Genomic DNA, 20200 nt, shown 5'->3' on the forward strand with positions numbered 1-20200 from the left:
CCCCGAGCCTCAATTGGCCTCCCTCATAGGGGCAGGGACTGCCAAAGGTATGGACTGTCTCCACTGTCTCTAAGGAGTACTGAGCACAGCTTCAACGTGGTCTCCAATGAATGCCAATGAATGCCCAGCTAAGATTGCCACCCTGTGATTGTGAGCTATCTCTTAGTCCCCAGTGAGGGCAGGGTGCTCTCACACTCAGATACTCATGGAAGGGTGGGTGATTAATGGATTTCCGGTGGATAGGACAAATGACTATCAAGCGATGGCCTTATTTCAGTGTGGGTCATTTAGGGTTGCTTGTACCCCAGGTCTTCCATACTTAAATACTCCTGGAGGCCCCACATGGAACTGTGGGTTTTCCAAGACAGGGGCTGTGCTATGTCGAACCCACAGGACCAAGCACAGGGACAGGGTAGCCTATAGTATACTGTCTTGGGTTAGGTATGTCTCAGAGAGAAAAGGCTTTCCTGATATTGGTGAGGCCCTGGATTTGTACTTAGCACAGGAAGACAGGAGAAAAGACAAAAGATGAACTAGAAGGAGGCAGGGGGAAACTCATGGGTTCAGGGAGGCCAGAAGTCCAGGTGCGAGGTGCGCGAAGGGCTGGCTGGCGCCCTCTGCCTGCACCATGGAGGATCTTTCCTAGGCCTCAGGCCTGGCTTCAAGCTGGCACTCCCCTTGTCTTTGGCAGAGGGCAGAGTCACAGTAGTCCTCGTGAGCTGTGTTCGTCTGTTCAGACTGCCCTTTTTCCATTCCTTTTTCAACCATGACTAAATTTTTACTGAGCCTCTTAGTTTACAGCATGAGGTGATAGGAACGACAGTGCCACTTTGCAGCGTTTTACACAAATCTAGAGAAATACTTTCAGCTCCGAGGACTTAGGATTTCTCTCTCGTAAAAGCTGGATCAAGAGAACTGTCGTTGACTCCTTGAGTTTTCCACTGACTCTCCCCTTATTATAGTCCACGAGCTCTAATTAGTTATGCAGGTCTCAAGGCTAATTTTACCAGCATTTCTGGTACTGTGGGTCCAGAGCCCTGCTATTTCAATCAATGGCCACTAATCCTGCTTCAGAAGTGAGCTGCATTCGTGGAATCTTGGCGTCAAGCTGTCCTCTCCCTCTCTCCAGCGCCCATTCTGGCTCACTGTCCAGCTCAACCTTTTCCCTGCTCACAACCCCACCGTGCTGACATCTTAACGCCCTCTGATAACTTTGCCTGCTCCAACCTAAAGACAAGGACTCAATGTCTTTGAACTTGTGTGGATATTGGTATCAACATCAGCCATGTCCTGTTGCGTTCCTTCTTGGGGACTGCTGGCTTTATCTCCCCCCCCCTTTTTTTTTTAGATCTCTGTGCAAATTTGTTTGACCCTTCCTGTTTTGTTTGGTTCATCTTCGCTAAGCATCATATTTTTCACCGGCCGAACACTTAATGCTTTGTGTATCCTTGCAAAGCTTACTTTTAAAAGATGTTTACAGGCTCTGATCACAAGGTTCTCATTAGCGTCCTTGGCTACATTTTAATGTTTCCTAATAACTTACACTTTGCAAGAAATGGATCTCAGTTTTGGTCCTGCAGAAACTTGGCAGTGTCCTTCTCGGGCAGCTGCTCCGCAGCCTGTGGCTGCAGAGGAATTGCTGCTCTCTCCCTGCTGCCTGCTTTACTCCAAATTGCCCTTTTTAGAAAGGGTACTAATCTAATTGGGTTGGGGCCCTCCCTACTCTCGTAAAACCTCTTTGCAATGAGTGACATTTGCAAAGACCTTCTCTCCATGTAAGGCCATACTCAGAAGTATGGGGCTTTGCAAGTCAGCTTACGCGTTTAAGGACAAGTGACCCTCCTCCCACGCTCTGACATCATGTCATGAGCTGCTCATTGACACTCCACCTCTGCCATCTGGCCACACAGCCTGCAGCTGAGAAGCCCTGCAAAGAAACATACAAAGTCCTGGCAATATATCCACCTGCTACCCTAAATCCCCACAGTTGGAGCGTTAAGCCAAGACTGCTGCCCATTTTATTAGAAATTCCACAAGCTGAGAATGTGGGAAGCCACGGACGACCCTCTCCACTTACTGGAGTTTAGACCACAAGACTAAACAGAGAACTCTCTGAGGAAATGAACATCTTTCACACCAGTCCCTGCAGCCTCAGACCCAGGGCGGGATGAAAGCCAGGCTCGGATGGGACTTTTCATACACCAGTGCTGTGGGAGAGGGGCCCGTTCACCAGTATCCCTTCAACAGCCATCCCACACCAGCTACATTAATCTCCTTCTATCAACATCCGTACCTCTATATCCTCAACCATATCTGTTACAAAGTCCCTCTACCACTGTGCTCCTAGCAATGACCTCTCACAACAGTCCTGTCACCAGATCCCCTTACCATAGCACCCACAACACACACACACACACAGACACACGCATCCATGCACACATGCACACATCCTCTGGGACCCAGGTTGCTGCTGCTGCCTTGAAGGACGAACAGAATAAGCCCTGAGATACACTCAAGCAAATGCTCCTCAGGGCCAGCAGGGGTCAAAACCCCAGAACCACAGTATCATTGACCTGTCTCTCGCAGGAGCACAGACATTTTTTTTTTTTTTTTAATATACAAGTTGGCCACAGCCCCTCACTGGAACTGGCTCCTTGTTAGGTTCAGTCTAACTCGTAGGAATTTCCTGCACTGAAGAATCCCACCCCTTTGCCTGCAACACACATGAAATGCCCATTCATCTTGTTTCACCCTGGTCCACGATGTCTCTTTCCAGAAACAAGTGACTGAAATTTTCAGATAGTAAATCTATCCTAAAAGGCATTTGGATTTCCTGCCTCACTTCAGAAGAAAGCAGCACATGCTGTTTTCTTTTTATAGCCTGTGTTAATAAGTATAACCATACTTGGGAGACTTTTCACGGAATGGCACATCTGAAAGTCATCGGGGATGGCTTACTGGTAATAGAGAGTAGGGGCAGGAAGTAACGAACAGGACATCTGAGGATGTAGGGAGGGGTGAGCCCCGGTGAAGGTGTCATGGAAGCTAGGAGTAGACTATCTAGTGAAGAAAGAGAATGTCCTCACCATCCTCAAGAGCCAGACAGTCCCCAGTGTGAGGGGAACACTTACAGTCCCTGTTCCTTGCTACACGCTGTGCTGGCTTATGTCTTATGTCAACTAGAGTTATCTGAAAGGAGGGTAAGACAACCTCTTATTTAGTGATTGACGAGGAAAGGACCAACCCATTGTGGGTGGGGCTACCTCTGGGCTCTCGGTCCTGGGTTCTATAAGAAAGCAGGCTGAGCAAGCACAAGGGGAAGCAAGCCATTAAGCAATGCTCCTTCGTGACCTCTACATCAGCTCCTGCCTCCTGGCTCCTGCCCTGTTTGAGGTCCTGTCTTAACTTCCTTTAATGATGAACAGCGATATGGAAAAGTAAGCCAAATAAACCCTTTCCTCCCCAACCTGCTTCCTATTCATGGTTGCTGTCATGAAAACTAACTAAGACAAAGGCAATGGATCCAGCACCCAAGGCATCCCAGAGCTGGATGCATCCTCCGTAAACTCTGCATCTTGGGACCCTGGTGGTTTCACTTTATAACTCACAGATCAAGGGGTCCCATGACTGTGCTCCCAATCACAGTCTCAGCCCTTAACCATACCCCAAACCAAGCACGCCAGGCAGGCTTGTGTTCAGAATTTACTAGAAGCCATGGGTAACAGAAGGTGTGAGACTGAATGCCTGCAGGACAGAACCCCAATCAGGCCCCACTCTCTACCCTACCCCAAACCACCTCCATCGCATCTCCTGATCCTGCATAGACAGCTGTGTGTAGAGCGCCAACCTGGCAGTGCAGATGTCATGGCTGAGTCTGCCCCCCCCCCCCAAAGCTAGGCTTGGACCACTTAAGATAGGTAAGGAACACTGGAAGTTGGACCATCCATTTGGAGAGGTCTCTTCACTCCTTCCGGGCTTCTAGGCTACGAAGCACCATTGCAGCCTGGGTTGTGGCTTCCTGTAGAAGGCTGGAGATTCGATGGTGCATCTGTTGGACAGAGGGATGTGTCAGCCTAACACCATGCTTGCCGTGGCCTGCTGCTCCTGACAGAAAGATCCTGGGCTCCCGCTGCCATCTCCCCATGGCATACAGTGACTAGGGTCATTTTGGACATCCACTCCTGCATTTCTCAGTGTGGGGAGGAGCTTTGGGGGCAGCCATACCCAATGACCCTGCACAGAATTCCAGCCCATTTTTTTTCTACTTCTCCCCAGACTGCTGAAGGTGAGCTGTGTCCATACTCACCTGGCTCAGACCGTCTAAAGTTAATCAGAGAGTGGCTAGACCCAAAAGATAGCCAATTGCTAGCATCCCATGTAAGAACTGATCCCTTCAAAAGGCCTTTTCCAAGTATCTAAGAGACAGATGCTTAAGAATGGGGTAGGGAACAGTGTGTCTGCCAACTGACAGGGGCTTCCTTCAGAGTGATAAAAATGTCCCGGAACTTGCTAGAGCGATGGCTGTACAACACTAGGAATGTGCAAGAGCTCCGCTGAATTGTGTGCTTTAAGACATCCAACTTGTATGTTCTGTGACTTTTGCCTCAATAATACAATGAAAATTTGTTGTGCGGCTGTTATGGATGCTAAGGTTCGCATCGTTCCTTAAAGCCATTGTTCCTCTAGTTCCCCGGGGTGTTGGTACATGGGGGGTCACGAGCCTGGAGTGGCTAAGCTTTCAGTCCCACCATGAGAGCAGGGCAGGTTGGTGTGGGTCCTGGATGTGGTGCTATCTAGCAACTCTTTATCTCCTCGCCAGGACTGGACCCGTGGGAAGGGAGATGTCAAAGTGTGTCAGCAGGCGCCTGGTCACCCTGTCCCTGTGCCCCCTGGATAGACAGCAAGGACCTCGTGAGAGTCAGGCCTGCCCACAGTAGACATGGAAGCCCTCCCCCCGCCCGGGTGGCATCAAGCCTGCCCCCTGCCCACCTTCTCTTTAAATGCATCATCAGTCACGTCCTTCAGGTTGGTGAGCACATTGAAGTACGCACCGAACACACCCGTCTCCAAGGCTTTGGCCGCCACCTGAGGAGACGCCAGAGAAAGGGGGCTGGTTCTGGACCCACAGCGCCTCTGCACCTCTTGAAAAATCTCACCCCTCGTGTCAGCACTGAGCAAGCTGACCTCTCCCTCTGGCCGACAGGCAAGGGCTCCAAGCAGGGTCTTGCAACTCTCCACACCATTAGACCTGACCCTACCCACAGACACCAGGCTACCATGGTCATTTGGGCCTAAGACCTGAACCTGGAAAGGGAACCTAGGCTCCTGGAAGCCTGAGGAAGCCGTGAAGGTTGGCAGTATGCCCTAGAGACTGTCAACGCCTCTGTACCTGCCCTTGGCAACTGTCAGCCTGCAAACTAGGACCACTTGCAAGAATAGTGAATCTCTTCAAGGCCTCAAGACTAAACACTGAAGTCAAATGCATACTGTAGGGTCCCTGGGTTAGCTGCAGGGGTCATAAGGTATGGCTCTGTTTTCTCCCATCCCCCACGCCAGAGGCAGATGCGTGATGTGTACTTCCCACAGACTGCCACAGGTATTTCCCAGTACGTGGGGATAAGGGTATATCTGTAACTGGAGGCTTCACGGGAGAGTGTTGAACCAGAATGTGAATACCACCCTGGGTTTCTGTGACTCCCTGGCACCCCCCGTACCTGTAGGTCAGACAAGCAGGCCAGGTTCCCACACAGGGCCAGCTCCTGCAGCACTGGCCATAGCTGGGACACAGTCTCTGCCAGGTTCATTGGTACAGCAACTGCCAGTCTCAGCCCCTCCTGCAGGGCACACGCTCGCCTAGAAGTCAGGCAACAGTCTTTGAGTTGGGAGCAGGCTACGTCCTGGCCCCAGCCAGCGCTGTCCCTTCCCACAGGCTGAGCACACAGACTCCGGAGATCAAAAAGAGCATCACTCACTGACCACGGTGCATCTGGACCAAATTCCTAGACACTGAGACCCATGGCCCAGGGGGTCCAGCAAGGCCACCTGGCCAGCGCTGTGCTCACCTGTCCCTCTCTTCAGATGTGTTCTTGGGCATTTTAATTGCTTCCTACAGGGGGAAAAAAGACCAAAGCACACATGGTGAGTGGCCATGAGGGGCTGGCTGTGTCCCGTGGCCATGCTGGAATAGCACTGAGGAGGGCTGTGTCATGGCAGCTGAGGGCCGCGTGGGCAGCACTTGTCCATGGCCACCAGCATGGGCTTTCACAACTGAGGTGCACCCTGGCCACAGGCAAGGACATATCCCCTCAGGGATGATGTTTCTGTTGGTAGCTGTGGCGCCAACCGGGCCTTGGCACCGGGTTCTGGGCGCCATTGGCCCACATGACAGGTGAGCAGCATTGTCTGGGGACCTCGTTTCTAGAAAAAGACACCAAGAGCCTTGAAAGGCCCCTGAGTCCTTCCCTACTAGCATCCTTCCCCACAGTACCAGGCTCTCCTAGTGCCAACTCCGATTTAAAACAATGCAAACAACTTTACCATGCTCGGTCTAAACACAAAAGAGAGATGCTGATGCTTGAAGCCAGAAGGCTTTCGCTGACATGGTGCCATATCCCTTGCCCCTGGCGGTGGATAGACCTGGCCTTTCTCCTGAGTGGCTGCTGGTACGGTTTGCAACTTCACAGGAAGGGACTCTGTGTGGGGTGAATGCTGTAAATCCCAGCCTCCCACTGCACCTTTTTCCATCTTGCAGGACAGGACAGGACGGAATAGGACAGCACACGGGGCAGCTGACTGGGGGTGAGGGAGGGGCAGCCACTGCTGTTTGGTATATTTACCCAGATCTCCACCCAGAAGTCCTGATCAGTGGCCCTGCTGTCAGCCATGAGTGACAGAAGCTGAACAGACACTACGCCTGCAGCTAGCTTGTCAGCACACACCTCTCCTCCTGCGTGGGGAATGTGGTACTCCATCTATCCTCTTGTCCCTCCCTCCCTCCCACAGCCCTGGTAGTCAGCTCTGGTTCCTAAGTTATTGTAAGTTTTGTTGTGTTTTCATTTTTTTTTCATTGTTTTGGTTTTGATGAGAAACGTATACAGAGCTAGCATTTTCATCCAGAAATTCTTAAGTACTTAGTGGCTCCTTCCTTGTTTGTTTGTTTCCATGTCATATTATTTTATATCTTCTCATACACTTTTGATGTTTATTGTGGTTTTTCTTTGCTGCCCTTCCGTTAATTTTTCTCTTGTCTGACTTTCTCTTTTAGTTGTTTTTTTTTTTTTGAGTATTCACCTTATTTCTTCTGATTTTTATTGTTTGAATTGTCTCTGAATTTCTAATACTTATATCTAAACTAAGATTCCTCTTTAAATGCCTATCTGTGACTTTATATCTCTGCCCGTGGCTGTGTATGTGTGTCTGTCTCTGGGTGTCTTTCTGTATGTCTGTGTATCCATGTGTCTCAGTCAACTCTGTTCTTATCTCTCTGTTCTACCTCCACCTCTCTGTGTCTCTGTCTATGTATCTCTCTGCCTCTGTGTATCTACCACTCTGTGTGTCCATTTGTGTGTATGTGTCTCTGTGTGTCTTTCTATGTCTCTCTGTATATGTGTACCTCTCACTTTTGATCATCTCTTTCATCTTTTCAGAGTCTGGCCCTGCACTCTTGCTCTGTCCTCTAATCTGCCCACAGCCTGTAATTATTTCTCAAGATTGCTTTTTCCACCCCAGAATTTTCCTTATGCTTCCTGTTATCTTATGGCTGAGGGGTTCTTTCCAGTCTAAGTCCCTAATCTCCATGTTTGTTCTGTTAAGATTCCTATGACCTCCTTAGAGCTCTGGCCTGCTGAGGAGGCCAGGACAGGGGGTTGCTCCTGAGCTTTGTCCCTTACCAGGGTATAATGCTGGCCTCCATGGTAGACCAGATGACCTACAGGCTTCCTAACAGCAGTTCTCTAGAATCTAGGGCACAGCTCTCACACATCCTTGGCCCGGAAGCCAAGATCCTGACTGGCTAGCCTGTGAGAAGTGTTTGCTCTTGCAGTCAAGGTTGCTAGTCTGTATCCCTCTAGGATCTCCAACTCCAGGGTCCCCCATTCTGGAGTCCTGCCCTCCAAAGCTTTTTTCCCTGGGGCAAGGTCCATGCACTCCAGGACGGGACCCTCAAGCTTGCAGAAAGTAGGGGCTCCTAGAATAGTGGCAGATCATGGCACCTTCCCAGTACCGCTGGCCTCTGGCTGCAGATTTGCAAGCTTCTGTGGCTAGCAGGTCCGAACACTTACCAAACAGGCAGCAAAAGCCCGGGCATCAGCATCTACCAAGGTGGTCAGCTGGGCAGAGGCAGCATGGAAAGGTGGGATCAGGCGCCTCATGGTGGAGTCCAGGTGATCAAACTGTCGCCGCCCATAGGTCATCTGGCCCACCATAGAAGCCAGGGCTGCTCCCTGATAAGGAGAAAGATGTGGGGGTCCTGGCTCAGGGACTGTCCTGTCCTGTAGCAGGGAACCCCAAGTTGGAGGTGGAACTGCTGATTCTCAACCCGCAGGGTCCTCCTCTCACCCCTCACCCCTGAGTCCCTCACCCCTGAGTCCCGCCCTCCAGGACTTTCCACTCTGCCCCACCCCCCCGTTCCCATCTTGCCCGTCCTGGGTCCTGTCGTCTGTAGCTCCGCCCTCGGGTACTCACCAGGGCTGCAACAGCCGCAGCCACAGAGCCGCCGCCGGGGGCAGCAGAGCGGGCGCCCACTTCCCGAACAAAAGCACGCAGGGACTTGTCCAGCAGGCCCTGTTCTGGTCCACTAGAGGGAACCAAGTACCTACCCGGTGGGAGAAGCTTTAAAGAAGGGAGACGCGCACGCACCCTTAGCCCTAGCCTCAAGCTGAGAGCTGGGAGCGAAAAGGAGCAGGAAGGCCAGGAAGGGGCGGGACTGAAGCACACAGAGAAGTTGGAGGATCGGGCACCAGGCTTAAGATTTGGGGACCAGAGATGTGAAGATGAGGAGGAAGCAGAAAGTGGGGGAAGAGAGGTAAAGCAAATAAAAAAGAGGCAGGAAGGGAGCAGAGTGGGGGAGGGGATGTAAAGCCTCACTCACTCGATGATCCGCTCCTTTGGGTCGAAGGGTGCCAGGGAATCCAGGCCCAGCCGGTTCACCACCTGGAGAGGTGGACGGCTAACCTTAGCCCACCGCTTCGCTCAGCTTCACCTTGACAAGTTTTGCCTCTTAAGGTCCAGCAACCTCTGACGTCATCACCTGGCACCTCCAGGTGTGTGCCGGATGAAAAGGGCCCCTCAGCCTCCCTGCTAACTCTCTCAGTTTCACTCAACTCTCTCTTGTCTCTCTCTGTCATGGGAGACACCCCCATCTTCTCTCTCTCCCTCCCCCTTCCCCACAATAAGCCTTCTTCATACCAGATCTGTTTCGTGGCGTGTCAATCATTATTATAACAATTGCCCCATTTAAGATTAGAACCCTTCTCAACAAAGACCAGTCAACCCTTTATGGAACTGTACAGCAGTGGCTGCAGGTCTCGCTTTCTAAAAGCAGAAAGGGACACACACACACACACACACACACACACACACACTTGAAGGACTCAAGCAGGTACACCCCAGGGGGCACACGGAGATGGGTAATGGATGCCACCCGAGAGTCAGGGCACAGTGAGGAATGCATGTCATGAAAGGATGAGAAGATAAAAAAAAAACAAAAAAAAAAAAACGATATCTCCGGAAATGCAGCCACCCCCAGGGCAGATCCTGGGCCCGTCGTATTGAGCAAAGGTGCCGTGGACAGGCAGAAATGGACAGAGTCATTTGTAGATGGGACCAGGGTAGGGTCTGTGCCTGGGACGTATGTATCCAAACTTACAAACTGTCAGTTATAGGGGCGTGAGGAGCCTGCGGGAGGGGCCTGGAGACAGACATGGCTCTTCAAAGGAGGAGTCAGCCCAGGAGTTAAGAAGGTGGAAAACATAAAGTTTACAGAGTACAAGTCAGAAAAGAAACCTTGACAATGTTCTTCTAAATGACAATGAGAATGAAAAATTCTTCTAACTACAAGTCAAGGGCTGGCGACAGAGCTGCTCAGCGGAAAGTGCTCGCCGCTCAAGGGCAAAGTCTTGAGTTAGACCCCCAGGACCCAAACAAAACAAAAAAAAAAAAAAAGATAGATAAATAGATATATAGACAAATAGACAGATAGATGGATACATACATACATACATACATACATATATAGGTAAATAATAATTAAAAATTCTGGCATGGTGGCAAGCACATTACTGGTAATTCTACTGCCTGGGAAATGGAGACAGGAGGCCTAGCCCTAGGTCAGTGAGAGACCTTGTCTTAAAAAAAAAAAAAAAAAAAGGTGGACACCACCTCAGAAATGAAATACACTCCACACCAAGTCAACAAAACAAAGGAGACGAAAGAAGAAGAGGATTTCAGGATTTGGGTGGGCACTTCTGGAAACACCAGCTTGCTCCTGGAGCAGTTGAAGGCCTACCCCCCCTTGCCCTCTCAAATTCCACGGCTCCCAAAATGAACACAGCCCACCAGCCGTATCCGGTGCTCCTCCTCCAGAACAAACAGGTTCTCCTTCTCACAGTAGAAGGCTGCGGCATCCAGTAAGGCCTTCAGAGGCACCAGGCCCACCAGCTGGGAGCCCACCACTGGCAGATTCAGCTCCTGTGAGACAGAGGTGAGAGGTCAGCGTCTGGGGGTCTCCAGGTGTCAGAAGGGTGGGTGGGGGCCTGCCCTACCCACCTGAGCCTCCCTGCAGGCCTCCTCATAGACTGTGTGCAGAGCCGTGACCTCAAAGTCCAGGAGGTTTGTGGACACCTGAGCCAAGTTCTTCTCATCCAGGTACCAACCGATGCCCTGAACCTTTTTCAGACATCCTGGCTACGAAAAGAGATACATACATTCCCCAGGCTGGGCTGAGAATCTCACCTCTTGATGGCCCTAGCCCAGCCTTCATAATGCCTGACTCTGAGAGCCTCTTATATTTGTGTTTCCTACTCAAATGCGTCAAGCAAGGTGGCCCCAGATAGCTGGGTTGGCACTGTGGCTCTCTTTGACCTTTCTATCTTCCTTGGTTTGGCTAGAGAGCTGAGGCAAAATCTCCCCAACAAAATGAAAAATGAGTCACTCTGACCCTTTCTCTTGGATGACCTAAGGCAGGAACTCTGACCTCGCCTTTGGAAGGGGCATACAGAAGGACTGGAAGGTCATAGTGCCTCATGTCATGCTTACAGACAGCTGATGCTGCAGGGAGCTAGGCTCCTGGAGCCTCCCTGCCTGGTCAGGTTTGAGGCTGGGTCAGATGGGAAGACTGGAGCCTCCACCTTCTTTCACCAGGTAGGTCTGGGTCATCCGTGGCTGATATGGCCTCTGGAGAATCCATGCTCAAGCTAGCTGACAGCTTCTATGCAGACTTGTGTGTGTGTGTGTGTGTGTGTGTGTGTGTGTGTGTGTGTGTGACGGGGACTTAGAGCATCTAGAAGGGCTTGCAGATGTGAAGACATCTGGGACTGGAAGGCAGCTGTTTACACAGAAATCTGACCCTTTCTGCTTCTGTGGAAAATGTTGTTAAAACAAAGGCTACTGAACCGGGCATGGTGGCACACGCACGCCTGAAATCCCAGCACTCTGGGAGGCAGAAGCAGGCGGGTCTCAATGAGTATGAAGCCATCCTAGTCTACAAAGTGAGTCCAGGGCAGCCAAGCCAAGGCTATACAGAGAAACCCTGTCTTGGGGTGGGGGGAGGATGGGCTAGGGCTACTGGGGCTGAAGAGATGCCTCAGGGATTAAGGGCATTTGCTGCTTTTCCAGAGGACCCAGGTTCAATTCCCAGCACCCACATGATGGCTCATAATCATATATAACTCCAGTCTCATGGGACCCAGTGCCCTCTTGTGGCACACATGTAGGCAAAACACATACAAATCTTTTTTTTTTTTTTTTTAAGGAGCTCCTCAACATCAAACACTGAACTCTGACCCTGAGACCCCACAGGGCTGTGACATTAAGGTGAACAGTCTAGCCAGAGGGTTCCAAGGAAGATCCCTGGGGGATGGGACAGCAAGCCTGAAGCTACCCACCTGGTCCTTCCCTCGGCCCTGCTCCCGCAAGTTGAGAGCAATGCGATGGGCCTGTTCCTTGGTACTGAGCAGGTTGATGTTGAACGCGATGAGGAATTTCCGAGCACCCGTGACAGTGGCACCCCAACTGGGGACAAAGGTACTAGGGCCAAAGTCAGGCGCCCACTCGGTCTGTTTGAGCTGTGGGAACATTCACCTGGCAGTGAGGTGGAGGGGCCCCAGACCTACCCATTCTCTCCAGTGGGGGGGGGGGAAGAAATGGCAGGGGAGGCCACCTTCTCACACCCAGCCCACCTATATGGGGCAGCACCTTCTCAGGCAGGGCCTCATACTCTCCAGCCCGGATGGCCGGCAGGGTCTGGCGACTGGGTGTCCGAGCTGCCTCTCCGTAGAGGTACACTGGAAAGGAACCAACTGGTCAACTGATCAGGTCTTAGCTGGGTAGAATCCAGTATCCTCAATCCCACAGGGCCCCGGCACGGTGGCTCCTTCCGACTTCAGCTGGGGATAGATTTACCTCGGCTCACTCTCTCTGGGGAACCCCACTTTCTCCATACTCTTGGAGTGGGTATTGCCATGCAGACAGCATCGCAAATGCCTCCCAGTGTCACTGAATTAGACACGGTCTAGGAGTTGGGGTAGGATGTTTTGGGAACGCTGGTGGGACGCTCTCATGTTTCTCTTTTAAAATGGATGTTTACTGCGTGGTGGATCCGTCCTCAGAGGAGGAGAAAAAAAACAACAGAACTTGCGGTACACATGGGCCCTAGTCTCCTATGTTAGCTTATGTTTGTGGCAGCGCCAGGGCCTGGCTGGCTCCCACCCTGATCTGCCTGGGCTGGAGTCTCCCCCAATGCTATTCTGTGAATTCTGTTCCTAGCTTGCTCCTCGGCATTTTCCTGACCCAGTTTCCCAGAATGAAACCTCCCCCCCACCCCATTTTTCATGTGTACGGTGTGTATCTTAGTGTGCACCTTCTTGCCTTTGTGTGGGCTCGCGGACCTGTGTGTGCACACACGTGCAGGCCCAGGGTTGATCTCAGGGACCATCCTCCATCATTCTCCAACTTTACTCGTTGAGGTGGATCTCCCAAAACAAACAAACCGAGGACCCCGCCCAACAAGCAGAAGCAGACACGCTGGCTGCACTTTCTCATGGTTGTGATTTCCATCTGTATTTGTTTCATTATCTAAGAAGCTGGGGGTTGTGACTTGCTCACAGTTATTTTAATTTTTTTTCCTTCTTTTTTTGGTATTGGTATCCACATTCTTGTTTTGTTTTGCTTTGCTTTGGAGATAGGGTATCTTCATGTATCCTAGGCTGTCCTGAAACTATGTAGAGCAGGCTGGCCTTGAACTCCTAGAGATCTGCCTGCCTCTGCCTCCTGAGCACTGGGATTATAGGTGTGCAAGCACTGTAACTAGGCATGAACAAGGGTGGAGAACCAGGGCGTGAGTCAGAGGCTGGAATCCAGAGGACACTCACCTGGCACATTGAGCTCCTCTGCAAGCCGCTGGCCAAAGGCCTTGGCACAGAGCACACACTCGTCCATGCTGACGCCCCTCACCGGGATGAAGGGGCAAACATCTAGAGCACCCATTCGAGGATGCTCTCCTGCAGAAAGAGGGGGCGGGCCATCACCCTTAAAGCTGTCCACACTGACCACAGAGAGCAGCCAGCCTCAAGCAGTTGGCAGCTGCAGTTCCTCCCAGGCTGACCTATCAGGGATGTCGCAGAATGTGGAGACTGTCCTTGTTGCTATGGCTGGCAAGAAAAGACCCTTAAAGCCCTGGGGAAGGGATAGGACTTGAGTAAGCTGGCCCTTTATATTATCTTTTTCCTAAAAAAGAAAAAAAATCACAAAACCAAGTCCCTCAGTGACACCTTGCTAGGCTGATGGTCTTGGCCCATCCCTGCCTTCCCTGGCAGCAGAGAATCCACACCCCATCCAGAACACTGTGTGCCTGGACCCTCCTAACTTTGACAAGCCTGATATCTGCTCCTTGCCATGACCTCTGAAAACCCCTCCCAGAGAACGGGCAGAGGCCATGGCCTTTTGCCCAGCTCTGTGTGTCCACTAATCTTTGACCCTGCCCACCCCTTCCATTGTGTTTGGTTTCAAGGCAGTTGACAAGTTTGCTTCCTGGCACGGTGTTCTCTTCTGGCTCCCCCCCCCCCCCCAGGCCTCAGTCTAGTCAAAGACCTTGGGATGAGTGAGCTCCTGTCGATTGTCACAGAAGCACTGACTCCAAAGAGAGAGGAGCCCACTCTATTCCATAGCCTATGTCCTAGGGCCGTCTCCCCGCCTTTCCCCCAGCCTGTTCCTGGCACCAAGACACAACATACAACCCTGACCCTAGACTTGAGGGAGCCTCCAAGGAGAAGGCTGGCCATCAGCCCTGTTGACTTACACCCCATGTCATGCCCTGGGCCTGCCCCTCTCCTGGGACACCTGGGAAACTGCGACATGGGTCTCAGTTCAGCCTGGCTCAGTTCAAGTCCCGAGCTGCCTCTCACCCTTGTGCTTGCTCATGTCGATGAGCTGCAAGGCTGTACGCGCCGCACTGAGGGCTCCCTCGACCACGCACTCCGGCTGCCCCACGAAAGTGTAGACGGTGCGGTTGGTGGAGGGCCCAGCATCAACGTCCAGCAGCACACAACCTGGGGTCTGGGAGATGGCTCGAGAAATGGCATCAATCACCTGGAGATAGAGTCCCGACACCATGACTCAGCCCCCACTTGGAAAAGCTGCCATCCCATACACAGGTATGATTGATCTCGAGAAAAGGGTTTAAAGGATCCCCCAAGAGCTCACATGGTACAATAGGAAAGGACCCCCATGGCAGTGACCATGGCCAGCCACCCCAGGCTCAGGTTGGCCCAGAAAAATAAATAGTGGGCCTGTTGCCAACACCCAGATACTCAGAGAGGGTGGACAGAGCCTTCCAGTGGGAATAGCCAGGATGGGGGCTGTTCGCTAATTTGACAAAGAAGTCTGGTGAGCTCAGAACCTTCCAGATCAAAACTGAGGCTCAGAACTCAAACCTTATCCCGAAGACCCCTCTGTGCCTCAGTTTCCCTATCAGGTAAGGGGGTTGATAATAGTGCATGCCTCTCAAGGCTTCAGCAGTGAGGCAAGGAGTTAATACATGTAGAGATGACCTTTCCTGTGACCTCTGCTCTCTGCATCTATGTTGAAGGTGCTTCATTTTCAAGCAGGAACACTGAGATCAAGGGATCCACCAGAGCCCCACAAGGAGCACTCCAAATTCCCGAGGCCCGCTGCCATTCCTCTAGAGTCCCCCACATCCACGGAATGTTCCAGAGCTGATGGAAATGGCTCCTTTGAGGGATCTAATGGACTGGGACTCTGCCCGTCCTGGAAAGGCAACCTTCTCCCATACCAAACTCACTCCCTTCCTCGTGGCCTGAGTGCCCACACAGCCCCTCAGGGGCCTTACCTCTTGGTTGTTGCCCTCTGAGAAGTTGGGGACACATTCCACCAACTTGGACATGGCCAGCACCTGAGTTCAGACGCTCCCCTCAAGAAGCTGTAGATGGACGTGGAGCAGCAGCTCTCTGGTGGCCCTGGGGCCTTTATACCGCCTCATAGCTAGTTTCTCATTAACCAGGGATAGATAGGGTGAAGGGAGCTGGAGAGCACAGGGGCGCTCTCTGGGATGAGCTCTTCAAAAAGAACATAATCAGAGTTTGAGGGGCACATGCTGAGGACCCTTGGAGACCCTAGAGGGACAAAGTTCAAGCTAGGGCATCAGGCCAGCTTGAGCTCAAGGCCCAGCTTGAGCCAGGGCTTCCTGGTGACCATCCAGGTGACCCTGTATTGTCCTCAGAATGTGGCCTTCCTGGAGGAGGCCCCATGGGACTCCGGGGTTAGTATCTTTTCATATGGGGGCTGGTCCTCAGGGATGTCGGGGAGGAGAGGCCATGTGTGAGGCTCGGCATAAAGCCTGGTCCTCCACAGATGTCAACTTAGCCCAGGGAGGCAGAAGAGGGGGGTGAGGTGAGAGCAAGGGTGTGTCTGACCATGGGAATTTAGGTGTGAGTGTTTGTGTGTATAATAAACTTAGGTGTACATATGGGTGAACTGTGGGTGGATGAGCGCACGGGAAAGTGTGAGTGTGTACAAGGGCCTGTGTGAATACATAGGGGTTGGTGTGAATATGCAAGAGGGTGTTAGTGTGTATATGCAGGTAGACATTAGACTACATGCAGTATGTGGAAGTCGGCATGTATGTGGATGGATGTATTTGCAAGTGGATGGATGTGTGTGTGTGTGTGTGTGTGTAGTGTAGGAAAGATGGAGAGTTGAACAAACCTGTGATGTGTATGTGTCCTGCTTTGCCTCTCTGTTGCTATGATAAAACCCTCTAACCAAAAGCAACTTGGAGGTTTGCCAAAGAAAAGGGTTTATCTCAGTTCATGCTTCCAGGGGTCTGGCCATCACTAAGGGACGTCAAGGCAGGAAGGCAATGAAACAGAAACCACGGAGGAATGCTGCTTACTGGTTTGCTGCCTGACTCATCCCCACAGTCCAGGGCCACCTGCCCAAGGAATAGTTCTGCTCATAACAGGCTGGGCCCTCCTACAGCAGTCAAGAATGAAGCCAACTCCTGGAGCTGGAGAAATGGTTCAGTAGTTAAGAGTACTTGTCAATCCTGCAAAGGATCTGGGTTCGAGTCTCAGCACCCACATAGCTGCTTACAGCCATCTGTAACTTTAGTTGCAGAGGATCTGACACCCTTTCTGACCTCTGTGGGCACAGGCATGCATATGGTCTACATACATACACATAAATCTAAAAAACAAGATTAAGAAGACTATGCCTCACAGACAAGGCCACAGACGAATCTGATCTGGGCAATCGCTCAGCCGAGATTCTCTGTTCCCAAAGGTTGTGTCAAGACAATAATAAAAACTAAACAGCACAATGTCTATGCTATTGCGTTGCTAGTATGTGTGCAGTGTTAATGTGTAAACATGTGTGGATAAGTGTGCTGAATATGGATGTTAATATTTGCATCTACGTGGGTGTTGGTATGTAGATGTGTGTACATACATACATGTGTGTACATACAAAAACCTTGCTGTTTGTTGTGGTGTAGTTCAGCCCTAGCACACACCGTACACACACAATGTATGCTCGTATTTGTATGAGTGAATGTTGGTATGAGCCTATCTGGATAGTATGTGTATGTGTGTATGTACTTATGCATGCAATGTTGGCATATATATCTATATTTGAGTGAGTATTGACGTTACATGTATATGTGGCTGTTGGGGCAGGTGTAGGCACGACTGTGCACATGGTAATTGGTGTGAGAGTGAAGCAGGTGATACTGTGGGTATCATTTGCTATACGGTATTGCGCTCCCCAGAGCAGGCAGGTAAAGACAGCCACAACTCCTCTAAATTTACAGCTCCGGCTGCATGAGAACGGCAAGTTCCATCTCAGGGCTCCAACTCCCAGATGCCTTCTTGAATTCTAATTCTAGGCAGAAGCTGGTATTGCCCTTCTGTATGGGGTCCACAGATCCTATGATAGCCCGTGAGCATCCCTCTCCTAGAGACAGCACACTTCTCAGTGCCCTTATTACCCACATGCCTCACAAAGATGCCCCACACTCCACAAAGCCTCGGGGTGTCAGAGTGTCAAGACGCATCACCCAGTCCCTCCCGTGGCCATCTGGAGAGACCGGGAAACCACTGAGGGCAGCACAAAGCTGGAACAACTGGAAGTGAAATGCTGGACCCAGACACAAAGGTGTGTGTGTGTGTGTGTGTACAAAAAAAACCTTGCTGTTTGTTGTGGTGTAGTTCAGCCCTAGCACACACCGTTAACCCAAGAGCTTTCTGTAAATAGGACTAAATAATAAAGTTAACCCTAGGACAAAAGGCAGAGCAAGCAACCAGTTGATGGGAAGTGAACTTGAGAAAAAAAAAAAAAAAACAAACAAACCATAAAGAGCAAAAGGAAGTCTCGAGGACAGATAGAGACACACACAGGAAGTAGAAAGAAGGGACATTCTGTTTGAAAGGTTTTTAAGACAGCATGGAGGAGGAGTAAGGGCTTCTGGGATGTCAGCTGAATAGGAAGGTCAGGTGGGTGTTTTCTCTGCCTTTCTGAGCTAGCAGGCCTTTACCCCAACAACTGGCTCCCAAGTTTTTATTGGTAAAATCAAATGTTTGAGACTTTGTTTTAATAACAACAGATACCCAGGAGTCCATAGATAAGGGACAAATTGCCCATGCAGAAGCTTCCCAGATAGAATTTCATGCAGGCATCGGCCCCTGGACAGGTAGGGTATGACTCCACCCCTCCAATGTGGGCTGTGGCCACACGAAACCAGTCCTGACCTGTTCCCATCTCCAGGGGACTCAGGCAAATTACACCACTATCAAATCTTGCCTGAAACACACACACACACACACACACATACATATACACACACACACTCTCTCTCTCTCACACACACACACACACACACACATCCTTCACCACTGTCCTTTCTCTTTTCAGGCAGGAACACTCCCGAGCCTTCTAAACAGAACACCAGACACTGAAACCTGGGAGGGGCTCTGTTGAGGTACCAAACCCCTCATCTCTAGGCACACTCCCAATGTCTTCTGGGTTTGGGTTTGGAATGTTCTCCAAAGGCTCACTGTTGAAATCTTGGTCCCAACAAAAGCAACATTAAGAGAAAGGGCTTTGGGGGAATGATTGGATCATGAGGACTCTGGTCTCTTGAATGGATTAGGCCATCGATGAGGTCACATTGAATAGACTATTGGGGAAAAAGTGTAGGAGATGGGGGCCTGGTTGGAAAAGGTGGATTACTGGGGTGATTTTGCCCTTGAAGAGGGTGTACCTTGTCCCTTATCTGTGTTCTCTCTTTGCTTCCTGAACACTGAAATGAGTAATTTTGTTCCACCCTGCCCCTGCCAGGACTATTTTGCTCCATCATAGGCCCAGAAACAAATGGGATACTAGCTAAACCTTTGAAATGTGAGCTAAATAAATCTTTCCTCACTAAATTGACTTTCTTGGGTGTTTTATCACAGTGATGGAAAGCTAACTGACACAGAGGCTCATCGTCAAGTTCAAAAGCCCAATTCTTCATAGCCCAGGGACCAAGGCACTCTGTCCCTCCCACCCCAGTGTTACTTTTGAGTACTTGTGCTGATTTTCTATTTCTTCTTTTATTACACCATGACCTCTTGGGTTCCTTGCTGTTTTATTTGACAAAACTACTCTATCCACTGTGAGATAGTAGCTCCCGGTGTGTAAACATGCATTTCTTATGAAAAATGACCAACTTAACTCTCCCTAAGCCAAGGTCTCTGACCTCCAAAAGGCACTTGGTCAGGGCAAGACACTTGGTCAGGAGAGACATCCTCCTCCATCGTAGTCCAAGCCTATGGAATTTGAACTCTCTACCCCTATACCTGTTCATGCTCACCTTCCCTGCTTTGCCCACTCCTCAAATAAGCTGCCACAGACCTCTGACTCCTTTGAACCATCCTAACCATCCCCCCACATAGCCCTGCACAACAGCAGGGGATACCTCCTATTTGAATTGTGAGCTACAGCTAACTAGCCTAATCCAGGCACGTGCCTTAAACATCCAGTTGCTGCCTGGATGTGGCCCTAACCTCAGAACCCAGGATAGCACAGGGGCCAGCTTGTAGCTACCTGCACTGCCTGAGCCACCTCTGCTCTTAAACTTGCCAAGTGTCATACAGTCCAGGCCTTTGCGTCTGGATCCCCAGACTCAACCACGCTGATCGGTTGAGGGTTCCGTCTCTTTGCTGTAGGGCTGACTCTGGAACAGTGTATGTGCGCACAGGGAGTTACCTGTGTAGGGGGTGGGAATCGATGTGAGGTCGAAGCATCCTCGTCACTCTGGCCAATGTCCAAGAACACTGAAGACCTCCTGGGTCCCAAGAACTAAGCCCGTCGCGGCTCTTAGTGGTCCCTTCCCTGTGTTGCTGCCCCTTCCTTAATTCCTGCTCCACAGAGCTTATCCCCGCCCAGCACATGCGCAGTCACACAGGCCAAACACAGACTTGACCCATTCTGC

The 20200-nt window shown here is 50.9% G+C and overlaps 1 protein-coding gene across 7 annotated transcripts; it reads right to left on the reverse strand.

The window, feature by feature from the left end:
* Positions 1-3689: 3689 nt before the first annotated feature.
* Ftcd (formimidoyltransferase cyclodeaminase) lies at positions 3690-20127 on the reverse strand. Of its 7 annotated transcripts, none has more exons than XM_060369318.1 (14): positions 19975-20127; positions 14619-14802; positions 13587-13715; positions 12412-12500; positions 12102-12281; positions 10765-10902; positions 10555-10686; positions 9089-9150; positions 8683-8812; positions 8280-8441; positions 6063-6106; positions 5715-5853; positions 4990-5085; positions 3690-4048 (listed from the first exon to the last, which is right to left on the reverse strand). In XM_060369318.1, the coding sequence occupies exons 2-14, from the start codon at positions 14632-14634 to the stop codon at positions 3962-3964; spliced, it is 1404 nt and encodes a 467-aa protein (XP_060225301.1). In that variant the 5' UTR covers positions 14635-14802; positions 19975-20127; the 3' UTR covers positions 3690-3961. The 7 variants fall into 7 exon arrangements, 5 of the variants coding, with proteins under 5 accessions (XP_060225301.1, XP_021488825.1, XP_060225300.1 ...); XM_021633150.2 differs by lacking the exon at positions 19975-20127 and adding an exon at positions 15563-15716; XM_060369317.1 differs by lacking the exons at positions 4990-5085; positions 19975-20127 and adding an exon at positions 15563-15717.
* Between the last annotated feature and the right edge of the window lie 73 nt (positions 20128-20200).

The sequence above is a fragment of the Meriones unguiculatus genome, chromosome 16 (assembly GCF_030254825.1).
Source record: "Meriones unguiculatus strain TT.TT164.6M chromosome 16, Bangor_MerUng_6.1, whole genome shotgun sequence".
In the NCBI taxonomy this organism is placed as follows: domain Eukaryota; kingdom Metazoa; phylum Chordata; class Mammalia; order Rodentia; family Muridae; genus Meriones; species Meriones unguiculatus.

Bases quoted from the DNA above. Each gene is read 5' to 3' on its own strand.
- Ftcd (XM_021633150.2), bottom strand. From the start codon at position 15,616: ATGTCCAAGTTGGTGGAATGTGTCCCCAACTTCTCAGAGGGCAACAAC. The intron at 10,687-10,764 runs GTGGGTAGGGCA...TCTGTCTCACAG, and splicing joins AGGCCTGCAGGGAGGCTCAG to GAGCTGAATCTGCCAGTGGT. The intron at 6,107-8,279 runs GTAAGTGTTCGG...TTCCCCCTGTAG, and splicing joins GGGCTTTTGCTGCCTGTTTG to GAAGCAATTAAAATGCCCAA.